The sequence below is a fragment of the Amblyraja radiata genome, chromosome 13, assembly GCF_010909765.2.
Source record: "Amblyraja radiata isolate CabotCenter1 chromosome 13, sAmbRad1.1.pri, whole genome shotgun sequence".
Taxonomy (NCBI): Eukaryota; Metazoa; Chordata; class Chondrichthyes; order Rajiformes; family Rajidae; genus Amblyraja; species Amblyraja radiata.
The window spans coordinates 54718420-54741892 of NC_045968.1; the positions used below are offsets into that span (position 1 = coordinate 54718420).

At 42.8% G+C, this 23473-nt stretch overlaps 1 protein-coding gene across 1 annotated transcript in view; it reads right to left on the reverse strand.

Moving 5' to 3' along the window:
• LOC116979505 (serine-rich adhesin for platelets-like) overlaps positions 1 to 23473 on the reverse strand; it is a 1930096-nt gene that overhangs the window by 1895689 nt on the left and 10934 nt on the right. The window contains exons 3-9 of the mRNA XM_033031015.1: positions 14328 to 14486; positions 13939 to 14115; positions 7632 to 7790; positions 4383 to 4541; positions 3156 to 3344; positions 2761 to 2931; positions 914 to 1072 (exon numbers count right to left, since the gene is read on the reverse strand). Of these exons, the coding sequence (XP_032886906.1) occupies positions 914 to 1072; positions 2761 to 2931; positions 3156 to 3344; positions 4383 to 4541; positions 7632 to 7790; positions 13939 to 14115; positions 14328 to 14486 (1173 nt within the window). The remainder of the gene's footprint in view (positions 1 to 913; positions 1073 to 2760; positions 2932 to 3155; positions 3345 to 4382; positions 4542 to 7631; positions 7791 to 13938; positions 14116 to 14327; positions 14487 to 23473) is intronic.

Here is a 23473-nt window from a genome sequence, read left to right on the forward strand (position 1 = left end):
AAAGGTACAGCCAGTAAAATCCAATCAAAGATAGTCCGAGGGTCACCAATGCGGTAAATCGTAGTTCAGGACTGATCTCGACTTGTGGTAGGATGCTTCAGTTCAAAAGATCATCAGAGATAGTAGTAGAATTAGGTCATTCGGCCCACTAAGTCTAACACCCATTCAATCATGGCTGATCTATCTCACCCTCCTAAACTCATTCTCTTGCATTCTCCTGCCATCTCCTCAATCTCTGACACCCAACCTAATCAAGAATCTATCTATCTCTGCCTCAAATTTATCAACTTTGCTTCCACAACCTGTGGCAAAGAATAACAGCATGGAATATAACATGAAATCAATTGATTTATGTCTGAATCGAGAGAGATGTATCACACAAAATCTATTATCAACACACCATTCAGTAGTAATGTTTTCAGTGTTTTTATGCAGGAGTGCTTGAAACAGGACGGATTGGATCATTGGTACAAATGATCAGATGAACTTGTTTCGCAAACACTGATAGAGACCATGCAAATTGGTAATGGACACATTTTTACATACTCAGTTCTGATGTTGTGGAACTGACATCAGTTGTTGTTTCACTTGTTTGTGGTGGGGTGGAACTCTGGGTGGATGTTTCTGTTGTGCTCGTCGATAAAGATGTAACTGATGTTAACGTTGTATCAGGAGGAGTAGTTGCAGTAGTAGATCCTGTTGTAGCTGTATTAAAACACAGATTCGCAGCATGGATTGTAACTTGATATTTGTGGCTTATTTTTAAGTGTTTGTAATGACTGTAGATTATTTGCCAGAATTAGTTATTTTCATAATTATTCATCTTTCAATGATTCCGTCAACTGATTCTGTGCTCAGAAAAAAATGAGAAAGACTCTGCACATTACAAACGGACAAATCTTTCTGTACTCACTACTTTCTGATGTTGTGGAAGTGACATCAGTTGTTGTTTCACTTGTTTGTGGTGGGGTGGAGCTCTGGGTGGATGTTTCTGTTGTGCTCGTCGATGATGATGGAACTGATGTTAACGTTGTATCAGGAGGAGTAGTTGCAGTAGTAGATCCTGTTGTAGCTGTATTAAAACACAGATAGTCAGCATAGAACAATCTATATTACTAAATCTCTGATCTTGACCGCTTTTGGCCGACTTTGCTGCGATTTCCGAGAGAACGCCGGCACCTACGGCCGTCATTTTTGGCCACCTCGCTCAGAGCCCCCCTTCGCCATATGAGTGTGGAGGATTTTTTCCGTAGATGAAAAATTAGAGATATATTAATGTTTTTACAAAATTCCCCATTCGCTCTGCTGCCCCAGCTGGTGGCAGGGGGACGGACTATAAAACAAGGAAGTGTCGTGCCTCATTCAGTCTCTGCCAGACCAGGAAGCAAGAAGGTCACGGCTCTCTGAGCTGCGAATAACACTGAACGCACGTCAACTTTAGGTGTCCTTGAGACTCTTGAAAGGCGCCCATAAATAAAATGTATTATTATTATTATTACTCCATGGTGAGTCACCTCGATGCGGCTGTAAAGTGGCTGCAGCCCTTTTTAACAAGTTTGTGTTCACAAAATGAATTATGGTTGTCGGCTGTCTGCAGCCCAATTGTTTGCCTCGCCTTTTTTTAACAAGTTTGTGTTCACAAAATGAATTTTGTTTGTCGGGTGTCTGCAGCCCAATTGTTTGCCCGCCTTTTTTAACAAGTTTGTGTTCACAAAATGAATTTTGGTTGTCGGGTGTCTGCAGCATAATTGTTTGCTTCGCCTTTTTGACAGGTTTGTGTTCGCAAGATGAATTTTGGTTGTCGGGTGTCTGCAGCCCAATTGTTTGCCTCTCCTTTTTTTATCAAGTTTGTGTTCACAAAATGAATTTTGGTTGTCGGGTGCCTGCATCCCAATTGTTTGCCTTGGCTTGGCTTTTTAAATTGTTGCAACAGTTGGATGCCTGCCCAAGCATCCATACGGCGCACAATGTCTATACTAGCCCTCTGGAAACCATTACCTTCAGCACACAACACCCATACTAGCGCAACAGACAGCCCCCCACAACGGCGAGCAGTATTGGAATTGGTGGAGAGGTGGAATAATGCGTTGGTGACCAGCCCTCCCTTGTGATGCTGGGACCCAATGGGTCCTAATTAGTCTAGTATGAAATTAAATGCTTATGTTCTTGTTCCTTTACAACATACAGGGATGAGATACACGGTGTGGTTCAAGCAAGAGTGTCAGTATTACGTGTCCCAATGAGAGAGAATTTGAAATTGAAACTGGAGGAGTAGAAACATCAGTAAGTACATCAGGATAAACTGTGATGGGAAAGATCAACAGGCATATTTACAGCAGAGGTAGTTATGACAAGAATGATTGAGAAAGGAATAGTCATAACAGGTGTGGATTTTCAACAGCAGTAGTTAAAACAGGTTTAGTTGCTGTAGTTTACTTGTCGTTTCGGCTCACTTAAATGTGATTGACTCTTGTAGACGGAGCAATTGTAGCAGCAGAAACAATATCATTCTTCCATCTCACGGACAGAGCTCTGAAGCATAACTGTTTCTCCTTCCACATGTGCTGACTGGCGAGCTGAATGTTTCCAATAGTTCCTGCTTTATTTCCTGATTCCAAATATCTACCCTTATTAGAATCAAATCTATTTGCACTCCAACAGGGACATGAAATTCCAGCAGGTCAATCTGTGTCACATTGTGCTGTTATGACTGAGAGGTCATCATATACATTGTTAATGGGCAAAGCTTTATGTACTCACTAGTTTCTGACGTTGTGGAACTGACATCAGTAGTTGTTTCACTAGTTTGTGGTGGGGTGGAGCTCTGGGTTGTTGTTGTTTCTATTGTGCTCGTTGTCTCTGAAGTGAATGGTGTTGTTGATGGAACTGATGTTAAAGTTGTAGCAGGAGATGTAGTTGTAGCTGTTGTAGCTGCATTAATACAGAGAATCGCAGCATGAAATGTAACATGAAATTTACAGCTTATATTTAAGTGTTTGTAACACATCTAGATTATTTGCCAGAATTTGTTATTTTCATAATTATTCATCTTTCAAATGGATCGTAAGATTCCATCAACTGATTCTGTGGTACTGTGGTCAGAAAACAATGAGAAAGACTGCACATTGCAAACGGACGAATCTTTCTGTACTCACTACTTTCTGATGTTGTGGAACTGACTTCAGTAGTTGTTTCACTAGTTTGTGGTGGGGTGGAGCTCTGGGTGGTTGTTGTTTCTGCTGTGCTCGTTGTCTCTGATGTGAATGGTGTTGTAGTTGTTGATGGAACTGGAGATGTAGCAGGAGATGTAGTTGTAGCAGGAGAAGTAGTTGTAGCTGTTGTAGCTGCATTAAAACACAGAATTGCAGCATGGAATGTAATTGCAAATGAGACAGCAGAAAGATAACATATGATTACAACCAAGCCATTCACACTGCACAGATGCATGATTAGGGAATACGGTTTAGTGAAAGGTACAGCCAGTAAAATCCAATCAAAGATAGTCCGAGGGTCACCAATGCGGTAAATCGTAGTTCAGGACTGATCTCGACTTATGGTAGGATGCTTCAGTTCAAAAGATCATCAGAGATAGTAGTAGAATTAGGTCATTCGGCCCACTAAGTCTAACACCCATTCAATCATGGCTGATCTATCTCACCCTCCTACTCTCATTCTCTCGAATTCTCCTGCCATCTCCTCAATCTCTGATACCCATACTAATCAAGAATCTATCTATCTCTGCCTCAAATTTATCGACTTTGCTTCCACAACCTGTGGCAAAGAATAACAGCATGGAATACACCATGAAATCAATTGATTTACGTCTGAATCGAGAGAGTTGTATCACACAAAATCTATTATCAACATACCATTCAGTAGTAATGTTTTCAGTGTTTTTATGCAGGAGTGCTTGAAACAGGACGGATTGGATCATTGGTACAAATGATCAGATGAACTTGTTTCGCGAAGACTGATAGAGGCCATGCAAATTGGTAATGGACACATTTTTACATACTCAGTTGTGATGTTGTGAAACTGACATCAGTTGTTGTTTCACTTGTTTGTGGTGGGGTGGAACTCTGGGTCGATGTTTCTGTTGTGCTCGTCGATAAAGATGTAACTGATGTTAATGTTGTATCAGGAGGAGTAGTTGCAGTAGTAGATCCTGTTGTAGCTGTATTAAAACACAGATTCGCAGCATGGATTGTAACTTGATATTTGCGGCTTATTTTTAAGTGTTTGTAATGACTGTAGATTATTTGCCAGAATTTGTTATTTTGATAATTATTCATCTTTCAATGATTCCGTCAACTGATTCTGTGCTCAGAAAAAAATGAGAAAGTCTCTGCACATTGCAAACGGACAAATCTTTCTGTACTCACTACTTTCTGATGTTGTGGAAGTGACATCAGTTGTTGTTTCACTTGTTTGTGGTAGGGTGGAGCTCTGGGTGGATGTTTCTGTTGTGCTCGTCGATGATGATGGAACTGATGTTAACGTTGTATCAGGAGGAGTAGTTGCAGTAGTAGATACTGTTGTAGCTGTATTAAAACACAGATAGTCAGCATAGAACAATCTATATTACTAAATCTCTGATCTTGACCACTTTTGGCTGACTTTGCTGCGATTTCCAAGAGAACGCAGGCACCTACGGCCGTCATTTTTGGCCACCTCGCTCAGAGCCCCTCTTCGCCATATGAGTGTGGAGGATTTTTTTCCGTCGATGAAAAATTAGAGATATATTAATGTTTTTATAAAATTCCCCATTCTCTCTGCTGCCCCAGCTGGTGGCAGGGGGACGGAGTATAAAACCAGGAAGTGTCGTGCCTCATTCAGCCTCTGCCAGACCAGGAAGCAAGAAGGTCACGGCTCTCTGAGCTGCGAATAACACTGAACGCACGTTTACTTTAGGTGTCCTTGAGACTCTTGAAAGGCGCCCATAAATAAAATGTATTATTATTATTATTACCCCACGGTGAGTCACCTCGATGCGGCTGTAAAGTGGCTGCATCTCTTTTTAACAAGTTTGTGTTCACAAAATGAATTTTGGTTGTCGGGTGTCTGCAGCCCAATTGTTTGCCTCGCCTTTTTTTTAACAAGTTTGTGTTCACAAAATGAATTATGGTTGTCGGGTGTCTGCAGCCCAATTGTTTGCCTCGCCTTTTTTTAACAAGTTTGTGTTCACAAAATGAATTTTGGTTGTCGGGTGTCTGCAGCCCAATTGTTTGCCCGCCTTTTTTAACAAGTTTGTGTTCACAAAATGAATTTTGGTTGTCGGGTGTCTGCAGCCCAATTGTTTGCCTCGCCTTTTTGACAGGTTTGTGTTCACAAGATGAATTTTGTTTGTCGGGTGTCTGCAGCCCAATTGTTTGCCTCGCCTTTTTGACAGGTTTGTGTTCGCAAGGTGAATTTTGGTTGTCGGGTGTCTGCAGCCCAATTGTTTGCCTCTCCTTTTTTATCAAATTTGTGTTCACAAAATGAATTTTGGTTGTCGGGTGTCTGCATCCCAATTGTTTGCCTTGGCTTGGCTTTTAAAATCGTTGCAACAGTTGGATGCCTGCCCAAGCATCCATACGGCGCACAATGTCTATACTAGCCCTCTGGAAACCAGTACCTTCAGCACGCAACACCCATACTAGCGCAACTGACAGCCCTCCACAACGGCGAGCAGTATTGGAATTGGTGGAGAGGTGGAGTAATGCGTTGGTGACCAGCCCTCCCGTGTGATGCTGGGACCCAATGGGTCCCACTTAGTCTAGTATGAAATTAATTGCTTATGTTCTTGTTCCTTTACAACATACAGGGATGAGATACACGGTGTGGTTCAAGCAAGAGTGTCAGTATTACGTGTCCCAATGAGAGAGAATTTGAAATTGAAACTGGAGGAGTAGAAACATCAGTAAGTACATCAGGATAAACTGTGATGGGAAAGATCAACAGGCATATTTACAGCAGAGGTAGTTATGACAAGAATGATTGAGAAAGGAATAGTCATAACAGGTGTGGATTTTCAACAGCAGTAGTTAAAACAGGTTTAGTTGCTGTAGTTTACTTGTCATTTCGGCTCACGTAATTGTGATTGACTCTTGTAGACGGAGCAATTGTAGCAGCAGATACAATATCATTCTTCCATCTCACGGACAGAGCTCTGAAGCATAACTGTTTCTCCTTCCACATGTGCTGACTGGCGAGTTGAATGTTTCCAGTAATTCCTGCTTTATTTCCTGATTCCAAATATCTACCCTTATTAGAATCAAATCTATTTGCACTCCAACTGGGACATGAAATTCCAGCAGGTCAATTTGTGTCACATTGTGCTGTTATGACTGAGAGGTCATCATATACATTGTTAATGGGCAAAGCTTTATGTACTCACTAGTTTCTGACGTTGTGGAACTGACATCAGTAGTTGTTTCACTAGTTTGTGGTGGGGTGGAGCTCTGGGTGGTTGTTGTTTCTATTGTGCTCGTTGTCTCTGAAGTGAATGGTGTTGCTGATGGAACTGATGTTAAAGTTGTAGCAGGAGATGTAGTTGTAGCTGTTGTAGCTGCATTAATACAGAGAATCGCAGCATGAAATGTAACATGAAATTTACAGCTTATATTTAAGTGTTTGTAACACATCTAGATTATTTGCCAGAATTTGTTATTTTCATAATTATTCATCTTTCAAATGGATCGTAAGATTCCATCAACTGATTCTGTGGTACTGTGGTCAGAAAACAATGAGAAAGACTGCACATTGCAAACGGACGAATCTTTCTGTACTCACTACTTTCTGATGTTGTGGAACTGACTTCAGTAGTTGTTTCATTAGTTTGTGGTGGGGTGGAGCTCTGGGTGGTTGTTGTTTCTGCTGTGCTCGTTGTCTCTGGTGTGAATGGTGTTGTAGTTGTTGATGGAACTGGAGATGTAGCAGGAGATGTAGTTGTAGCAGGAGATGTAGTTGTAGCTGTTGTAGCTGCATTAAAACACAGAATTGCAGCATGGAATGTAATTGCAAATGAGACAGCAGAAAGATAACATATGATTACAACCAAGCCATTCACACTGCACAGATGCATGATTAGGGAATACCGTTTAGTGAAAGGTACAGCCAGTAAAATCCAATCAAAGATAGTCCGAGGGTCACCAATGCGGTAAATCGTAGTTCAGGACTGATCTCGACTTGTGGTAGGATGCTTCAGTTCAAACGATCATCAGAAATAGTAGTAGAATTAGGTCATTCGGCCCACTAAGTCAAACACCCATTCAATCATGGCTGATCTATCTCACCCTCCTAAACTCATTCTCTTGCATACTCCTGCCATCTCCTCAATCTCTGACACCCATACTAATCAAGCAGCTATCTATCTCTGCCTCAAATTTATCGACTTTGCTTCCACAACCTGTGCCAAAGAATAACAGCATGGAATATAACATGAAATCAATTGATTTACGTCTGAATCGAGAGAGATGTATCACACAAAATCTATTATCAACACACCATTCAGTAGTAATGTTTTCAGTGTTTTTATGCAGGAGTGCTTGAAACAGGATAGATTGGATCATTGGTACAAATGATCAGATGAACTTGTTTCGCGAACACTGATAGAGACCATGCAAATTGGTAATGGACACATTTTTACATACTCAGTTCTGATGTTGTGGAACTGACATCAGTTGTTGTTTCACTTGTTTGTGGTGGAGTGGAGCTCTGGGTGGATGTTTCTGTTGTGCTCGTCGATAAAGATGTAACTGATGTTAACGTTGTATCAGGAGGAGTAGTTGCAGTAGTAGATCCAGTTGTAGCTGTATTAAAACACAAATACTCAGCATAGAACAATATGAAATTAAATGCTTATATTCTTGTTCCTTTACAACATACAGGAATGAAATACACAGTGTGGTTCAAGCAAGAGTGTCGGTATAACGTGTCCCAATGAGAGAGAATAGTAAGATTAAACGAGAACTTACCAGTTTGAAGTATGATCTTTATTTCATGAGGAGTTACAATGAGCGATTACGTGAAGATCCCGCCAGTCCGCATGCGCGTCAATCTTCAAAGCAGCGGTGTGAAATCACAGATAATAGCAACTGAAGTAACATAGTAAGACTATAAACAGACCTTTCAGTTGACCTTTATGATATTGAGGGCCGGGAGCGGTGGGCGTGTAATCGCTCATCGTAACTCCTCATAAAATAATGATCAGACTTCAAACTGGTAAGTCCTCGTTTAATCTTACTATTTTACTCCGGAGTCACGTGAGTGATTCCGTAAAGATTTCAAAGCTCTGTGATTTCATGCCGTAGATACGAATCCAGGCGTCACACTGCATCAGTTGACTCAGGGGGAGTGAATAATGATCAATACAATGAAACTTGGTACAGATTAACATGTTGATGCTTTAATTCACAAACAAAAATAAAGAACACAATAGCGACCCCTCTCTTTTAGGGAGAAGCTATGAAACAGAACTTAAAATGGAATGGGCGAACACCCCGGGTTCGATAAGTGGTTTATTATAAAAACGCTGAAAAGTCAGTTCATTTGACCATCCTGCGGCCGCGAGGATATGTTCTAGAGGGACGTCCATTGCCCTCGCTGCTGACGTTGATGCTGCCCTGGATGAGTGAGGTTTAAAATTGTCAGTATTAAATCCTGCACAAACCAGCACTTGTTTCAGCCATCTTGAAATGGTCTGAACCGACACTTTCATATGTGGCTTTTTGTGGCTAATGAACAACAATAGTTCCGAGCCTCTGAGGCCCTTGGTGACCTCGATATAACATCGCAAGTGCGCCACTACACATAGTCGTAAATCCGTGGGATATGCTGACAGTACAAGTTTGAATCCTGACACCCCTAGTCTGCTCTGTTTTATGAGATCATAGATGTAAAACATAACGTCATTCCCAGATGACACCATCCTGTCCAGTCGCAACTTCTGCAGAGTCTGAACCCTTTGCGCTGACACCAGCGCCATGTGCATGACCAACTTCAGGGTAATCTTCACCAAAGACAAGGATGTGGCTGGACCCCACTGACGAAGCAGCGTGAGTACCACTCTCATATCCCAGATTCCTGATTATCTAGGCCTGGGGGGATTGGAATTAAAACACCCTTCATAAACCGGGATATTAACGGATGAGATCCTACAGACTGTAGTTCTGACCCCAAGCATAAGTACGATGACAGAGCACTCCTGGCACTATTGATGGCACTATAGCTCAACTTTTCATCAAAGTACAACTTGGACAGAAACTCTAACACATCTGGGATGGAAGCTGTGTGGTAACTAATGTTCCCTTGAAAGCAAAACTCCTCCCATTTCCTGACATGAGAGATGTACTGCTTTTTGGTACTATCCTTCCAGGATGCTGTGATGATATCCACGATACGATTGGATAATCCCAGACCCAGGTATGGCCTCCTTAAAACCTGTAAATTAACAAATTAATACGATCATACAATGGGTGTTGATCCCCAGTCACAGGGTGCACCAATAGATTATTATGTTTTGGAACCACCAAAATAGGATGAGTTATAATGTCCGAAATGAGAGGAAACCATGGCTGTGTAGGCCAGTCGGGTACCACCAAAACTCCTGAAGCGGAGTCCTGTTTTATCTTGGTCAGGCACCGACTGATGAGGCAGAATGGGGGAAATGCATATGTAAACAGTCCATCCCAGTGTAGCGCGAAAGCGTCTACCGCTACTGCCCCTGGGTCTGGTTCCCATGAAACATACTTCGGTACCTGGTGATTTGGTCTGGATGCAAACAAATCGATATCTGTCATCTCATACCGAACAACAATATCATTAAATACATCATGATTCAACATCCATTCTGTGTTGTCATTGAATTTGCATGACCTGGTATCTGCCACCATGTTGAATCTGCCTGGCAAATAGACAGCTGAAACCCAAATGTTTCTTTTAATGCACCAGTGCCAAATAAAGTTAGCCAATCTGTCACAAGATTCCGACTTGATTCCACTCATATGATTCACATACGCCACTGCCGTGGTGTTGTCAATCTGAAGCTGAACATGTAAGTGATGCTTGGTGGTACAATAAGCTTTAAACCCATAAAATGCTCCCAATAACTCCAAATAATTAATTCCACGTGACTGGAGAATAAATGCCTCATGCACATTCCATCTGCCTCCACAGCTAGAGATGGTATCAGTAGCCCCCCAACCTAGGGCACTAACATCAGTCTGTAAAACAACTGAAGGTGCTTCTATCAAAATTTTGCTGGAACAATTCGAAATGTTTCTTATCCACCACTGTACTTCAGCAATGGCTCCAGCTGGTAATTGCATGGGTCTGTTGAAATGACCTGCATGTATTCTGAGTGCCTGTGCCTTTGCCCTCTGTAAATGTTGGTAATGCAAAGGTCCATACTGTGCAGCTGGAAAGGCAGCTATCAATTTGCCAATCAAGCTAGCCACATGCCTAATTGAAGGTGATTGCTCCCCAATGAGCTTGATACAGCCTTCAATTAAATCTAATCTCTTGCCCTTGGGCAGAGTTACAGACATGTGATTTGAATTAACTGTGAATCCCAGATAATCAATAATTTTAACCGGTATCAATTTTGATTTAGTTGGATGGATGAGAAACCCCAATCTCTCAAACATGAGTTTAACAGCTGAAATAGATAACTCAGCTGCCTCCCGAGTTTTTCCAATTATTAAGATATCATCCAACTAAGCCATTACAATATGACCTTGAACCCGGAGTAGCCCCAGTACTGGTTTCAGCAGCTTTGTAAATAATCTAGGGGCTGAGGTTAAACCATTAGGCAGCGCTTTAAATTGCCACAATTGCCTCATCCAGCTAAATGTCAAATGTCTCCAATAGTCTTTATGAACAGGCACTGAGTAATATGCATCCTTTAGATCTATACATGCCATATAACAACCTCTGGAAACCAATTGCTTGGCAGTCTCAAATGTTTCCATTTTGAAATGTTTATACTGCACAAATGGATTAAGGTCTGTCAAGTCCAAAATAATATGACTCCCGCCATCTTTCTTTGGTCTAGGAAAAATATTAGATGCGAATTGGTGAGGTTGACAAACTGTCTTCTCAATTACACCCTTTATATATAATTTTCCAATTTCAGCTTGAACCTCCAAATTCTCCTTTTGTGAGAAAATGAGTGCCCACCGTGGGGTATGTTGAGCAGGTGGACACAAATTGGGAATGAATTCAATTCGAAACCCTTGTATGGTTTGCAGTATAAACAACTCTGATGTTATCCCATACCATTCTTTCAAAAACCAGTGTAACCTCCCCCAACTGGTACGTAATTCTCACTGAATATGTTTCAACAGGCACCAGACCCACGTACCTCCATGGTTGCCGGTGGCATTCTTTGTCCCCTGGTTCTGGTGGCATGTTTGGTCGTGCTGCATGTTGCATGTTGCTAGGCTTACACAGGGCAGCAAATTTTGGGTTGATTGTAGGGCGGATGTCGCTCTTTCTAAGGCAGTTAATCTCAAAGTGCACATTGCACATGAGAGCCAGGGCATCCTGCTGAACCTCAGTCAGGTGCCCACCATTCACCGACCTCCCGAATGCCGTAATGCCGGAAGCTAGTAGCTTCAGTACTATTTGCAGCTTCATCTCCTGTGCCCTGATGCCTACTACCATATGGCCCCAGATGACATGGTTTACTGCCGGCACTTACAAGCTCACCACCAAACTCCACCAGCTAGGCCTCACCTCGCCGATATGCGATTGGATCCTGAACTTTCTGACGGAGCGACCGCAGGCAGTGAGACTGGGCCCGCACCTGTCCTCCACTATCACCCTGAGCGCCGGCACACCACAGGGTTGTGTACTAAGCCCCATGCTCTACTCCCTCTTCACTCACGACTGTGTTCCTGCATTCGACACCAACACCATCGTGAAGTTTGCAGACGACACAACAGTGATTGGGCTGATCACCAACGGTGATGAAATAAAATACAGGGCGGAGGTGCAGAACCTGGCGGACTGGTGCACACGTAACAACTTGTCACTTAACACCTCCAAGACCAAGGAGCTGATTATTGACTTCAGGAGGTCCCATAATGGAGAATACGCCCCAATCTCCATTTACGGGGAAAGTGTGGAGAGAGTGTCCAGCTTTAAGTTTCTGGGCACTCACATTTCAGAGGACCTCACATGGTCCACCAACACCGCTGCGCTGGTCAAGAAGGCACAGCCATGACTGTTCTTCCTGAGGACATTAAAAAAGATTGGTCTGCCCCAACAGCTGCTGACAACGTTCTACCGCTGCACCACAGAGAGCATATTAATGTATGGCATCTCTGTGTGGTATCTCAGCTGCACGGAGGCGGAGAGGAGAGCTCTTCAGCGCGTCGTCCACAGAGCGCAGAGGATCATTGGGACAGAGCTACCAGCCTTGGAGGGCATCTACCACACACGGTGCCTCAGGAAGGCCGTCAGCATCCATAAAGACTCATCACACCCCTGTAACGGACTGTTTGAACTACTTCCCTCCGGCAGACGTTACAAGGCCTTCTACGCCCGAACCTCCAGACTCAGAAACAGCTTTATTCCAAGAGCTATAGTGGCTCTGAACCAGCCCTGCTGAGTGCCCGCCACCCCCCCCCCCCCATGGACTGTCTCCCTCGGATGGTCACGACACACAGCTTATTTATTTATTTTACTTTTCTTTTTCATCGGTTGGAGCTGCATACTAAATCTCGTTGCACTGACGTGCAATGACAATAAAAGGTATTATTATTATTATTATTATTATTATTAAGCAGGAAACAATTAGCCAGTGTGTCGCATTTCCTAGCTGTTGCATCCATGGTCAGCTCCTGAAGCTGGTGTGAGGCCAAGTAATTTATTGTCGTTGCCAATTCTTCCCCAAGTGGCTCTCCTAAATCTGTCGGGATGGCAAATCTAGCTGCCAGGAATGGGACATCCGGCTCGTGCCCTTCGTCCCTTGGGGCAGCTTCCAATGCTAAGCCCTCAGATTCGGCGTCAGATTCATACTGACCCGTTAAGCTCTCCTCCTCCAAGAGGGAGACATTAGGTAGCCCTGTGGTAGGTGCCGCTGGCGCGGGCTCTTGAAGAGGCTGGCGCTCTTGATGGATTATCCCCTCCATAAGGAGCTCCATCCTGGATAACTGCCCAAACACGGTAACCTTTCTCGGAGGGGAACCCTGCCGACCGGACTCATCGGAGACTATCGGCCGTACAGACTTTCTGGTGGCTTTACGCCCCACCGGCGCAGCCACGGTGCCCTCAGACATCAAGTCTGCAGTCGCTGGTTTCACTATTTGCGACTCGGTAGATGAGCTAGACGGCCGCCAGCTACCCGCATCCTTAGTTAATTTCGCAACGGCTCGCCTTGCTCTCAACGATTTCTCCATGCTTGGACTTGCCCTCCTGTAACAAGATTTCACAAGCGCAGAAACGACCTCCGACTAAGTTTGACACTTACCTGAGGCTACAAAAGTGCTGGAGAAACTCAGCGGGTGCAGCAGCATCTATGGAGCGAAGGAAATAGGCAACATTTTGGGCCAAAACCCTTTTTCAGACTGATGCGTGGTGGGGGGGGCGGGGAGAAGAAAGGAAGAGGAGGAGCCCGAGGGCTGAGAGAAAGGTGACAAGGGAAGGAGACAGCATGTGATTGATTCTTGTAGACTGAGCAATTGTAGCAACAGAAACAATATAATTCTTCAGTCTCACGGACAGAGCTATGAAGCATAACTGTTTCTCCTTCCACATGTGCTGACTGGCGATCTGAATATTTCCACTAATTCCTGCTTTATTTCTTGATTCCAATTATATACCTTTATTAGAATCAGATCTTTTTGCATTCCAACTGGGACAGAAATTCCAGCAGGTCGATCTGTGTCACATTGTGCAGTTATGACTGAAAGGTCATCATATACATTGTTAACGGGCAAAGCTTTATGTACTCACTAGTTTCTGACGTTGTGGAACTGACATCAGTAGTTGTTTCACTAGTTTGTGGTGGGGTGGAGCTCTGGGTGGTTGTTGTTTCTGTTGTGCTCATTGTCTCTGAAGTGAACGGTGTTGAAGTTGTTGATGGAACTGATGTTAAAGTTGTACCAGGAGATGTAGTTGTAGCTGTTGTAACTGCATTAAAATAGAGAATTGCAGCATGAAATTTACGGCTTAATTAAGTGTATGTAATACATCTAGATTATTTGCCAGAATTTGTTATTTTCATAATTATTCATCTTTCAAATGGATCGTAAGATTCCATCAACTGATTCTGTGGTACAGTGGTCAGAAAACAATGAGAAAGACTCTGCACATTGCAAACGGACAAATCTTTCTGTAATCACTAATTTCTGATGTTGTGGAAGTGACATCAGTTGTTGTTTCACTTGTTTGTGGTGGGGTGGAGCTCTGGGTGGATGTTTCTGTTGTGCTCGTCGAAGATGATGGAACTGATGTTAACGTTGTATCAGGAGGAGTAGTTGCAGTAGTAGATCCTATTGTAGCTGTATTAAAACACAGATATTCAGCATAGAACTTAACATGAAATTAATTGCTTATTAATGTTTCATTTACTTAATACAGGGATTAGATACACGGTGTGGTTCAAGCAAGAGTGTCAGAATTACGTGTCCCATGAGAGAGAATTTTAACCAGTCAAGATACAGTCAAGATAAAGGAATGGGAACCTTTTAAAATACAACAAAACTCAACCATAAAAGCTGCTTAAAAATTAACATACTGCTTTCAGTTTCACTTTAGTTTATTCTCACTTACTGAGGTACAGCGAAAATAATTTGTCGGGTGCAAACGAGACAGTGGAAAGAGAACACATGATTACAACCAAGCCCTTCACACTGCACAGATACATGATTAGGGAATACCGTTTAATGCAAGGTACAGCTAGCAAAATCCGATCAAAGATAGTCCGATGGTCACCAATGCGGTAAATCGTAGTTCAGGACTGATCTCAAGTTGTGGTAGGATGCCTCAGTTCAAAAGATCATCAGAGATAGTAATAGAATTAGGCCATCCGGCCCACTAAGTCTACCCCCCATTCAATCATGGCTGATCTATCTCACCCTCTTAAACTCATTCTCCTGCATTCTCCTGCCATCTCCTCTTAACCTCTGATCTCCATACCAATTGTAGCAGCAGAAACAATATCTGGACTTAACAAATATCAATATATTTGTGTATGAGAATATGAATAGTATATTTGAATGACTTGCACAATTGTCCGCATCCGCAGAGAGACTCAAGATGGCGATTAGAATACATCAAGTATGTTATATGCTGGTGTGTTCCGAGTCTTATTTTAAAGCGGGTTCCAGCACAAATACATAACAATTTGGCGACGAGGATTAGGATTCCGCTAACAGGAACTGTATTGCGGTCGATTTGGGGGTTTATCACGATCAGACCTGAAGTTAAAGACAAATATGCATTTGGAAAACTTTGCCTCAAATGAAGGACTGGAACGCACGATCGCCATGCAACAAGCAATATGGTAGTGATGCAGCTAAGCCCATCGAATTAGCCTTGACAGCAGGTTTCGATTGAGTGTCCAGTGCCGTGCAGCCCACGGCCAAGACCAGCAACAGCTACCGATAATGATTGAGTTTTCAGTGTCGTGCAGCCCATGGCTGAACCGCCACCGACAACGAGAATCTGAGTTTCCAAAAGCCAGCCCGTGAAGCCAGCAAAGCCAGCCCGTGAAGCTACCAGCAAAGCCAGCCCGTGAGGCTACCTGCAAAGTCAGCCCATGAAGCCAGCATAGCCAGCCCATGAAGCTACCTGCATAGCCAGCCCGTGAAGCTACCTGTATAGCCAGCCCGTGAAGCTACCTGCATAGCCAGCCCGTGAAGCTACCTGCATAGCCAGCCCGTGAGGCTACCTGCAAAGCCAGCCCATGAAATCAGCATAGCCAGCCCGTGAAGCTACCAGCAAAGCCAGCCCGTGAGACTACCTGCAAAGCCAGCCCATGAAGCCAGCATAGCCAGCCCGTGAATCTACCAGCAAAGCCAGCCCGTGAAGCTACCAGCAAAGCCAGCCCGTGAAGCCAGCCCGAGTAGTCGCCGAAGCACTGGAGTCCTGAGACAGTTTGGTCTATAGGCAAGTTGACCCGTGACTTCATCACACCAAGAGCTGGACTTAACAAACTTAGTATATGGATCACTGATGAATATAATTTTAGAGGATATATGTTGTGCCTGCATGTATGTGGTGTGAAATATATTGGTATATTATTATATTAGTATATTATTAATATTAGTATATTAGTATAAATCGATTATTATATTAGTAAATTATTATATTGGTAAATGATTAATATTGATATATTAGTATAAATCAAAGAGTTATTGGTCGTGAATTTACTTGATAATTGCTCAGTGATTTTGTAAATGTTCGAGGACATTGTGTAAGAGGATGGCACGTTGTTTAACTGAGTAGCAACAGTTTAACCATGGCTAATACAATTGTTGGGAATGTGTCCCAGTTAGAATCTGGGTATACTTTTGAGGAATTAACCGAAGTCTTAGAGGCTTGGTTCACTTCAAACAGTATCACTACAGAAAAGAAGAAAAAAGCATTGTTCCTTACAGGTTTAAGAAGCAAGGGTTATCACACCCTACATGCGTTGCTGCAGCCAGCGAAGCCCGCTAGTAAAACGTACGAGGAATGTAAGGAAGCGTTAATTGCTCATTTCTCACCAAAACCAACAGAAATAGTGCAAAGTTATCGATTCTATACATGCACACAAGCAAATGAAACAATCCTTCAGTTCCTCGCAAAGCTTCGGCAGTTAAGTGATGGGTGTAATTTTAGGGAACTGGAGCATATGCTAAGGGATAGGATGGTGGTAGGATGTGCAGATGTTAACATCCAGCGAAAACTGTTGGGTACACCAAAATTAACCTTTGAGAATGCAGTCAAATATTGCGATAGCGATGGAGATTACCAAACAAGAAGTAGAGCAGATCAAGAAGATGGGAAGGCCTCAAGATGATTTTCCCTCCGTCCATCAGCTTCAGAGGAAGGCATCTGGACTAAAGAAGACAAGGTGTCCACCAAGGGCATCCAAAGACAAGGTTCAATTATCCAAGAAGTGCTGGAGATTTGGCAACAGCCATGAGCCAGTGACGTATAAATTTCGAGATGGTAGGTGCTTCAGGTGCTCGGGAATGGGTCACACCAAAAACCAGTGCAATGCTGTTAGAGCCTACCAATGGAGTAGGGGACAATTCCAGAAATAAGCAAACCACTTGGAAGAGGCTGCTTCGAATTCATCAGAGGTTATCAAGGGCCACTTGGAAGATGTTGACATTGACGAACTCTGACCCGTATACAGCCACTTTGAACGGCAGTGAACGGCAGTGAGGTACAACTAGAAGTGGACAATGGAAGTCCATGGACTATCGTAACAGAAGAAATGTTCAGAAAACTCAGTCAGGACCCCAGACTAGATCCCTGTAGAATCAAGCTGAAATCCTACACAGGTGAGAAGATAGACATTTACGGACAAGCAGTGGTACAGGTACAGCTGGATCCTCACAGAAAGCCAGAAACCCCGACCCTAGTGGTAGTAAAGAAAGGTGCAAGCCTAATGGGAAGAGACTGGTTGAACACAGTACTCAACTGTGTTGTGCCATGAACACAGTACTCAACAAACATGCTAAGCTGTTTGATAACAGCACCCATGGAGTACTGAAGGGATACCAAGTCAAAGTGTATCCACAAGACGAAAACAGTGGAGCAAAGTTTTACAAGGCAGCCCCTGTTTCATATGCTGCTAGAAAGCAGATTGAGCTCTGGGTGGTTGTTGTTTCTGTTTTGTTCGCTGTCTCTGAAGTGAATGGTGTTGTAATTAATGATGGAACTGATGTAAAAGTTGTACCAGGAGATATAGTTGTAGTGGTAGATGTTGTTGTAGCTATTATAAAACACAAATGCTCAGCATGGAAAGTACATGGAATTTAACACTTTCTTTGTAATGGGAGTGTCTTTCTTCACAGATATTCCCGTATACAGCCACTTTGAATGGCAGTGAACGGCAGTGAGGTACAACTAGAAGTGGACACTGGAAGTCCATGGACTATCGTAACAGAAGAAATGTTCAGAAAACTCAGTCAGGACCCCAGACTAGATCCCTGTAGAATCAAGCTGAAATCCTACACAGGTGAGAAGATAGACATTTGTAATTGTTATTTTTATAATATTTTTACAAATGGATCTTGAGATTCAATAAAGCATGTTTGGTGTTACTTTGAGAATCAAGAAGCACCTTTACAGGACTTTGGTTAGGCTGCATTTGGAGTAAGGTGTACAGTTCTGGTCACCGTGTAGAGGGATGTGAACACTTTGGAAAGTGTACAGAGGAAGTTTACCAAAATGGTGCCTGGATTAGAAGGTATTTGCTACAGGAAAAGTATGGACAGACGGATTGTTTCCTCTGGAATACTGAAGGTTGAGGGAAGACCTGACAGGAGTATCTAAAAATATGAAAGGCACAGATAGTGTAAACAGTCAGAACCTTTATCTCGTGATTAAAATATCAAACACTTCCAAATAAAACTTGTCACTATAGAGTCAACTTTTTTTAAAGAACATTTTTGGGAGATATATAGGAATTGATTGAAAAAGGTATAGCAATTGCGGAAGGAAAATCATTTTTATAGCGTTAATTCTACCGAGCATTATAAGAACCATAGAATAAGCAAAAAAAACACTTATGCAAATCCAAGACCAAAGGAGGATTAGTTTTACCAAATTTTTTATTTTACTTTTGGGCAGTCAATGTCAAAAATATGAATTTTTGGTTGGAAGATATGGATCAACAACCAGACTGGTTAAAGATGGAAAAGGAAGACTGTTTGCCTTTTGAAATTGGTCCGATTCTGTTAGCTCCCACAAAATTGAATAAAAAAATCTATAGTGAAAACCCTATAATATATAGCGGTATTCGAATTTGGAAACAACTAAAAAAGACATTAAAATTGGATAATTTATCACATTCTCTCCCCATTGCAAATAATCCTTCATTTAAACCCTCAGTGTTAGATAAAGGTTTTGCACAATGGAAAAATCACAGAATTAAAAAGATGGGACATCTTTATAGAAATTGTATTTTTCTCTCGTTTCAGGAGTTACAACAGAATTACGGATTACATTCAAATAATTTTTTTAGATATTTACAACTTAAAGATTATGTTAAATCACATACACGAGAATACAGAACTAGAGAACCAGAGATTCTAGATGAATGCTTGATTAACCCCCTAACACAGTTAAATTAATATCTTACATTTATAATACTTTTTTAGACAGTGAGATTCCGTCGGCGGAATTATATAGACTAGCATGGGAAAAGGAATTAGCTCAACCCATAACGAAAGATATTTGGGACGAAAGCCTACGACATATACACCAATGTTCGTTAAATGCCAGACATTCTTTAATACAATTTAAAGTACTACATAGACTGCATTATTCTAAAACAAAGTTAAATAGAATTTTTCCTAATATCTCTCCTATCTGTGATAAATGTCAATACCCCGTGGCTAATTTAACCCATACTTTTGTAAATTGTTTAAAAATTTTAAATCACTGGATGGATATTTTTTTAATAATCTCTGTAGTTGTTAATATCCAACTGGATCCCGATCTTAAATTAATAATATTGGGCATATCAGAACAATACCTCAAACTTACAATAAACCAAATATATTTCCTTGATTACAGTATAATAATTTGGAAAAAATTGATATTAAAATTTTGGAAAAACCCAACAACCCCCACAATCAAGATGTGGATTATGGAGATGTCGGAGACCTTATATCTGGAAAAATTAGATTTGTCTTAATTGTCAATTGACCAGAATATGGTCTCCATTTATAGATTATTTGAAGGGGTAGATTGGACCGGCGCGGAGGCCGGACTGAAGCCTGAACCCAGGACCAGATGAATAGTTTTGTTCTCTAACCTACGGACCAATCTCCTAAGTTGTATTATTGATAGTTTATCCTATTTTTCTCATTTCTTTGTTTATTTATTTTTTCTATCTATAAATATAAATAAATAATTAGAGGCAATGTTAATATGTAACCGATAAAGGAGGATCCCAGCTACTTTGGTAACTGGGTCCCTGGAATCCTGGATATTTAATATGTAACCGTTAAACAAAGTCTGTATTGGTTTGGACTATGATATGCAGATGCCTCTAATAAAAATGTATTTAAAAAAAATATATATATATCAAACACTAGAGGGCATAGTTTAGAGGTGTTAGGTGCCATGTTTAAAGGTGGTGTGCGAGACACATATCTCTACACGGAGGTGACTGCCTGGTTCATATGGTCAGAGGTAATGATTGAGGAAGATGAGATAGTGGCCTTTAAGAGGCTGTGCTCTGTTCATTGTCATGTCATAAGTGGTAGGAGCAGAATTAGGCCATTTGGCCATCAAGTATACTCCGTCATACAATCATGGCTGATCCATCTCTCCCCCTGAAACCTTATTCTCCTGACTTCTCCCCACAACCCCTGATACTAATTAAGAATCTATCTATCTCTGCCTTAAAAATATCCATTGATTTGGCCTCCACAGCCTTCTGTGGCAAAGAATTCCACAGATTCACCATCCTCTGGCTAGAGATATTCCTCCTCATGTCCTTCCGAAAGGAACGTCCTTTAATTCTGTGTCTATGACCTCTAGTCCTAGACTCCCTCCCTAGTGGAAACATCCTCCCCAACTACACTCTATCCGAATTAAATGCTTTATTTAATCACTATTTTTAAGAAGAGTGCGTTGCTTGACATATTATCATTTTTCTAATTTTCATTTTACAAATGGCTCAGAAATGATTCCATAATTTCTTTGTCATGATGCACCTTTACAGAACTTTGGTTAGGCCGCATTTGGAGTACTGTGTGCAGTGCTGGTCACTCTGTTAGAGGAAGGATGTGAAGACTTTGGAAAGTGTGCAGAGGAAGTTTACCAGAATGTTGCCTGGATTAGAAAGTATTCACTACAGGAAGGTTGGACAGACTTGGATTGTTTTCTCTGGAATGCAAGTGGTTGAGGGGTAAACTGACAGAAATATATGAAGTTGTGACAGGCATAGACAGTATTGTAGACAGTCAGAACCTTTATCCCATGATTAAAATATCCAACACTAGAGGGCATAGCCCAGACTATCCAGAGCCCACAAACACAGCATCTTCAAGTCCTAAAGCTGAGCCGCCAGGATAAACCTGTGATCGCCAGCATCTCCTCTTGAGGCAAGGGTGAACTGCAGGGAGAAGTCTGAGATCACCAGGCCTTCTCTTTCGTGACCAGGACTGAGCTGCCGGGATGAGCCCGAGATTACCAGCATCAGCCCACATGCTCCCTGACAACGAAGGACAGGGCCCCCATGCCGTCCTAGACTTTCTGTCATTGTAAATAAAAACATAGCACGAGAGTTCACCCTAGGACGTCGGTAAGGCCGATGTCTACTCTGTCATTTGATCATGGCTGATCTATCTCTCCCGCCTAACCCCATTCTCCTGCCTTCTCCCCATAACCCCTGACACCCATACTAATCAAGAATCTATCGATCTCTGCCTTATTCATTGACTTGGCCTCCACAGCCTTCTGTGGCAAAGACTTCCACAGATTCATCATCCTCTGACTAAGGATATTCCTCCTCATCTCCTTCCTAAAGGAACGTCCTTTAATTCTTGTCTATGACCTCCAGTCCTTGACTCTATCACTAGTAGAAACATCCTCTCCACATCCACTCTATCCAAACCTTTCACTAGTGGTACTTTTCAATGAGATCCCCCTTCATTCTTCTAAACTCCAGCGAGTACAGGCCCAGTGACGTCAAACGCTTATCATATGTTAACCCACTCATTCCTGGGATCATTTTTGTAACCCTCCTCTGGACCCTCTCCTGAGCCAGCACATCCTTCCACAGATATAGAACCCAAAAATGCTCACAATGCTCCAAATATTGCCTGACCAGTGCCTTATAGAGCCTTAACCTTCTCTGTGGATTGGTCCTTGTCGTGGTGGAGAAGATTGTGTGGTCCTGACATCCTGAGCGCGATGCCATCTGGGGCTATGCTCCTGGTAAGACCACCCATGGTGGTAATGTCGAGGGGGAGGTCCCTGACAAAGAGCAATCCAAACAAGACCTCAACGGTGGAACAGGCGGAGGATGATGGCTGACTTTAGTGGACCGTCACAATGGCTGGGAATGAGGATGAAGGCTGCAGCAGAAAAGGGTCCCCGGTCATCTTGGACTCCATGCCACTGAATCCTGACCCAGATCTGTCAATATAGGGAATCCACCTTAACACCCCAGAAGCAGGATTGTGGGATCTGGAAGCCCCTAGTCATGAGCTGGCAAATCAGGTGGTGGATTCTAGATTCAGTCGCTGGACTCTTGGCACAAGGCAGAAGTGCCCTTTGGCAGCTGCACCCTGAGTAGTCCTCTTTAGGATCCACTCTGCTCACCCCACTTGGGGAAAGGGCTAGAAAAGGTGCCCTAAAAATAGCCTGCCTCAAACTTACCGACTGGATTACCGCGTCCAGTGCAACCAGTAACAGACCAGAGAGGAGAACCGCGATCATCGCTAGAGAACTGAAGATGCCGGATTGACATGGCTGCCCTTTCTGAAACCCGGCGGGCAGATGAAGGACAACTGAAGGAAGAGAAGGGTGGCTACACTTTCTACTGGAAAGGAAAAGCTGCCGATGAGCCCAGGATCCATTGTGTTGGGTTTTCCCTCAGGAAACAGCTCACCAGCCACCTCTCTGAACTTCCTGTGGGAATCAGTGAACGTCTCATGACCATCCGTCTGGTGCTTGCCAACAACCAGATGGCAACAGTTATGAGTGCCTATGCCCCTACTTTAGACTATAAAAAGGAAGTAAAAGAAACCTTCCACGCCTGCTTGGAGAAGACACTGTCTAGAATCCCCAGGGAGGACAAGATTATTCAAGTTTGTTACATTTATTGTCAGATGCACCAATTGGTACACTGAGATTTGAGTTAGCATACAGCCATGCGAACAAAAAGAACGTAATACACGATAGAGTTTAACATAAACATCCCCACACAGTGGAATCAACGTTCCCCACAATGAGGGAAGGCAATAAAATTCAGTCATCTTCCTCTTTGTTCACCATGATCGGGACCTGTGAGCCCTCTGCAGTCACCGCTACGAAGGCCTGATGTGCAGGTGCTCTCGCCGGGACAATCGGAGCTCAGCGTCTTTGATTTTCCGAATCGGCCACTGGAGACCGCAGGTCCCGAAGTCCACAGGCCGAGTGGACCTCCAACGACCTCCGGCAAAAGATCCCAGGCCTCCGCGATGTTAAAGTCAGCACTGGAAGCTCCACAAACCACAGTTCCATGGTGTTAATCAGCAGGCCCAATACTCCGGAGCTTCAACAGGCGATCCCTGGTAAGGCATTGTCCCGTTCTGCAATGGAATTCAGTGCT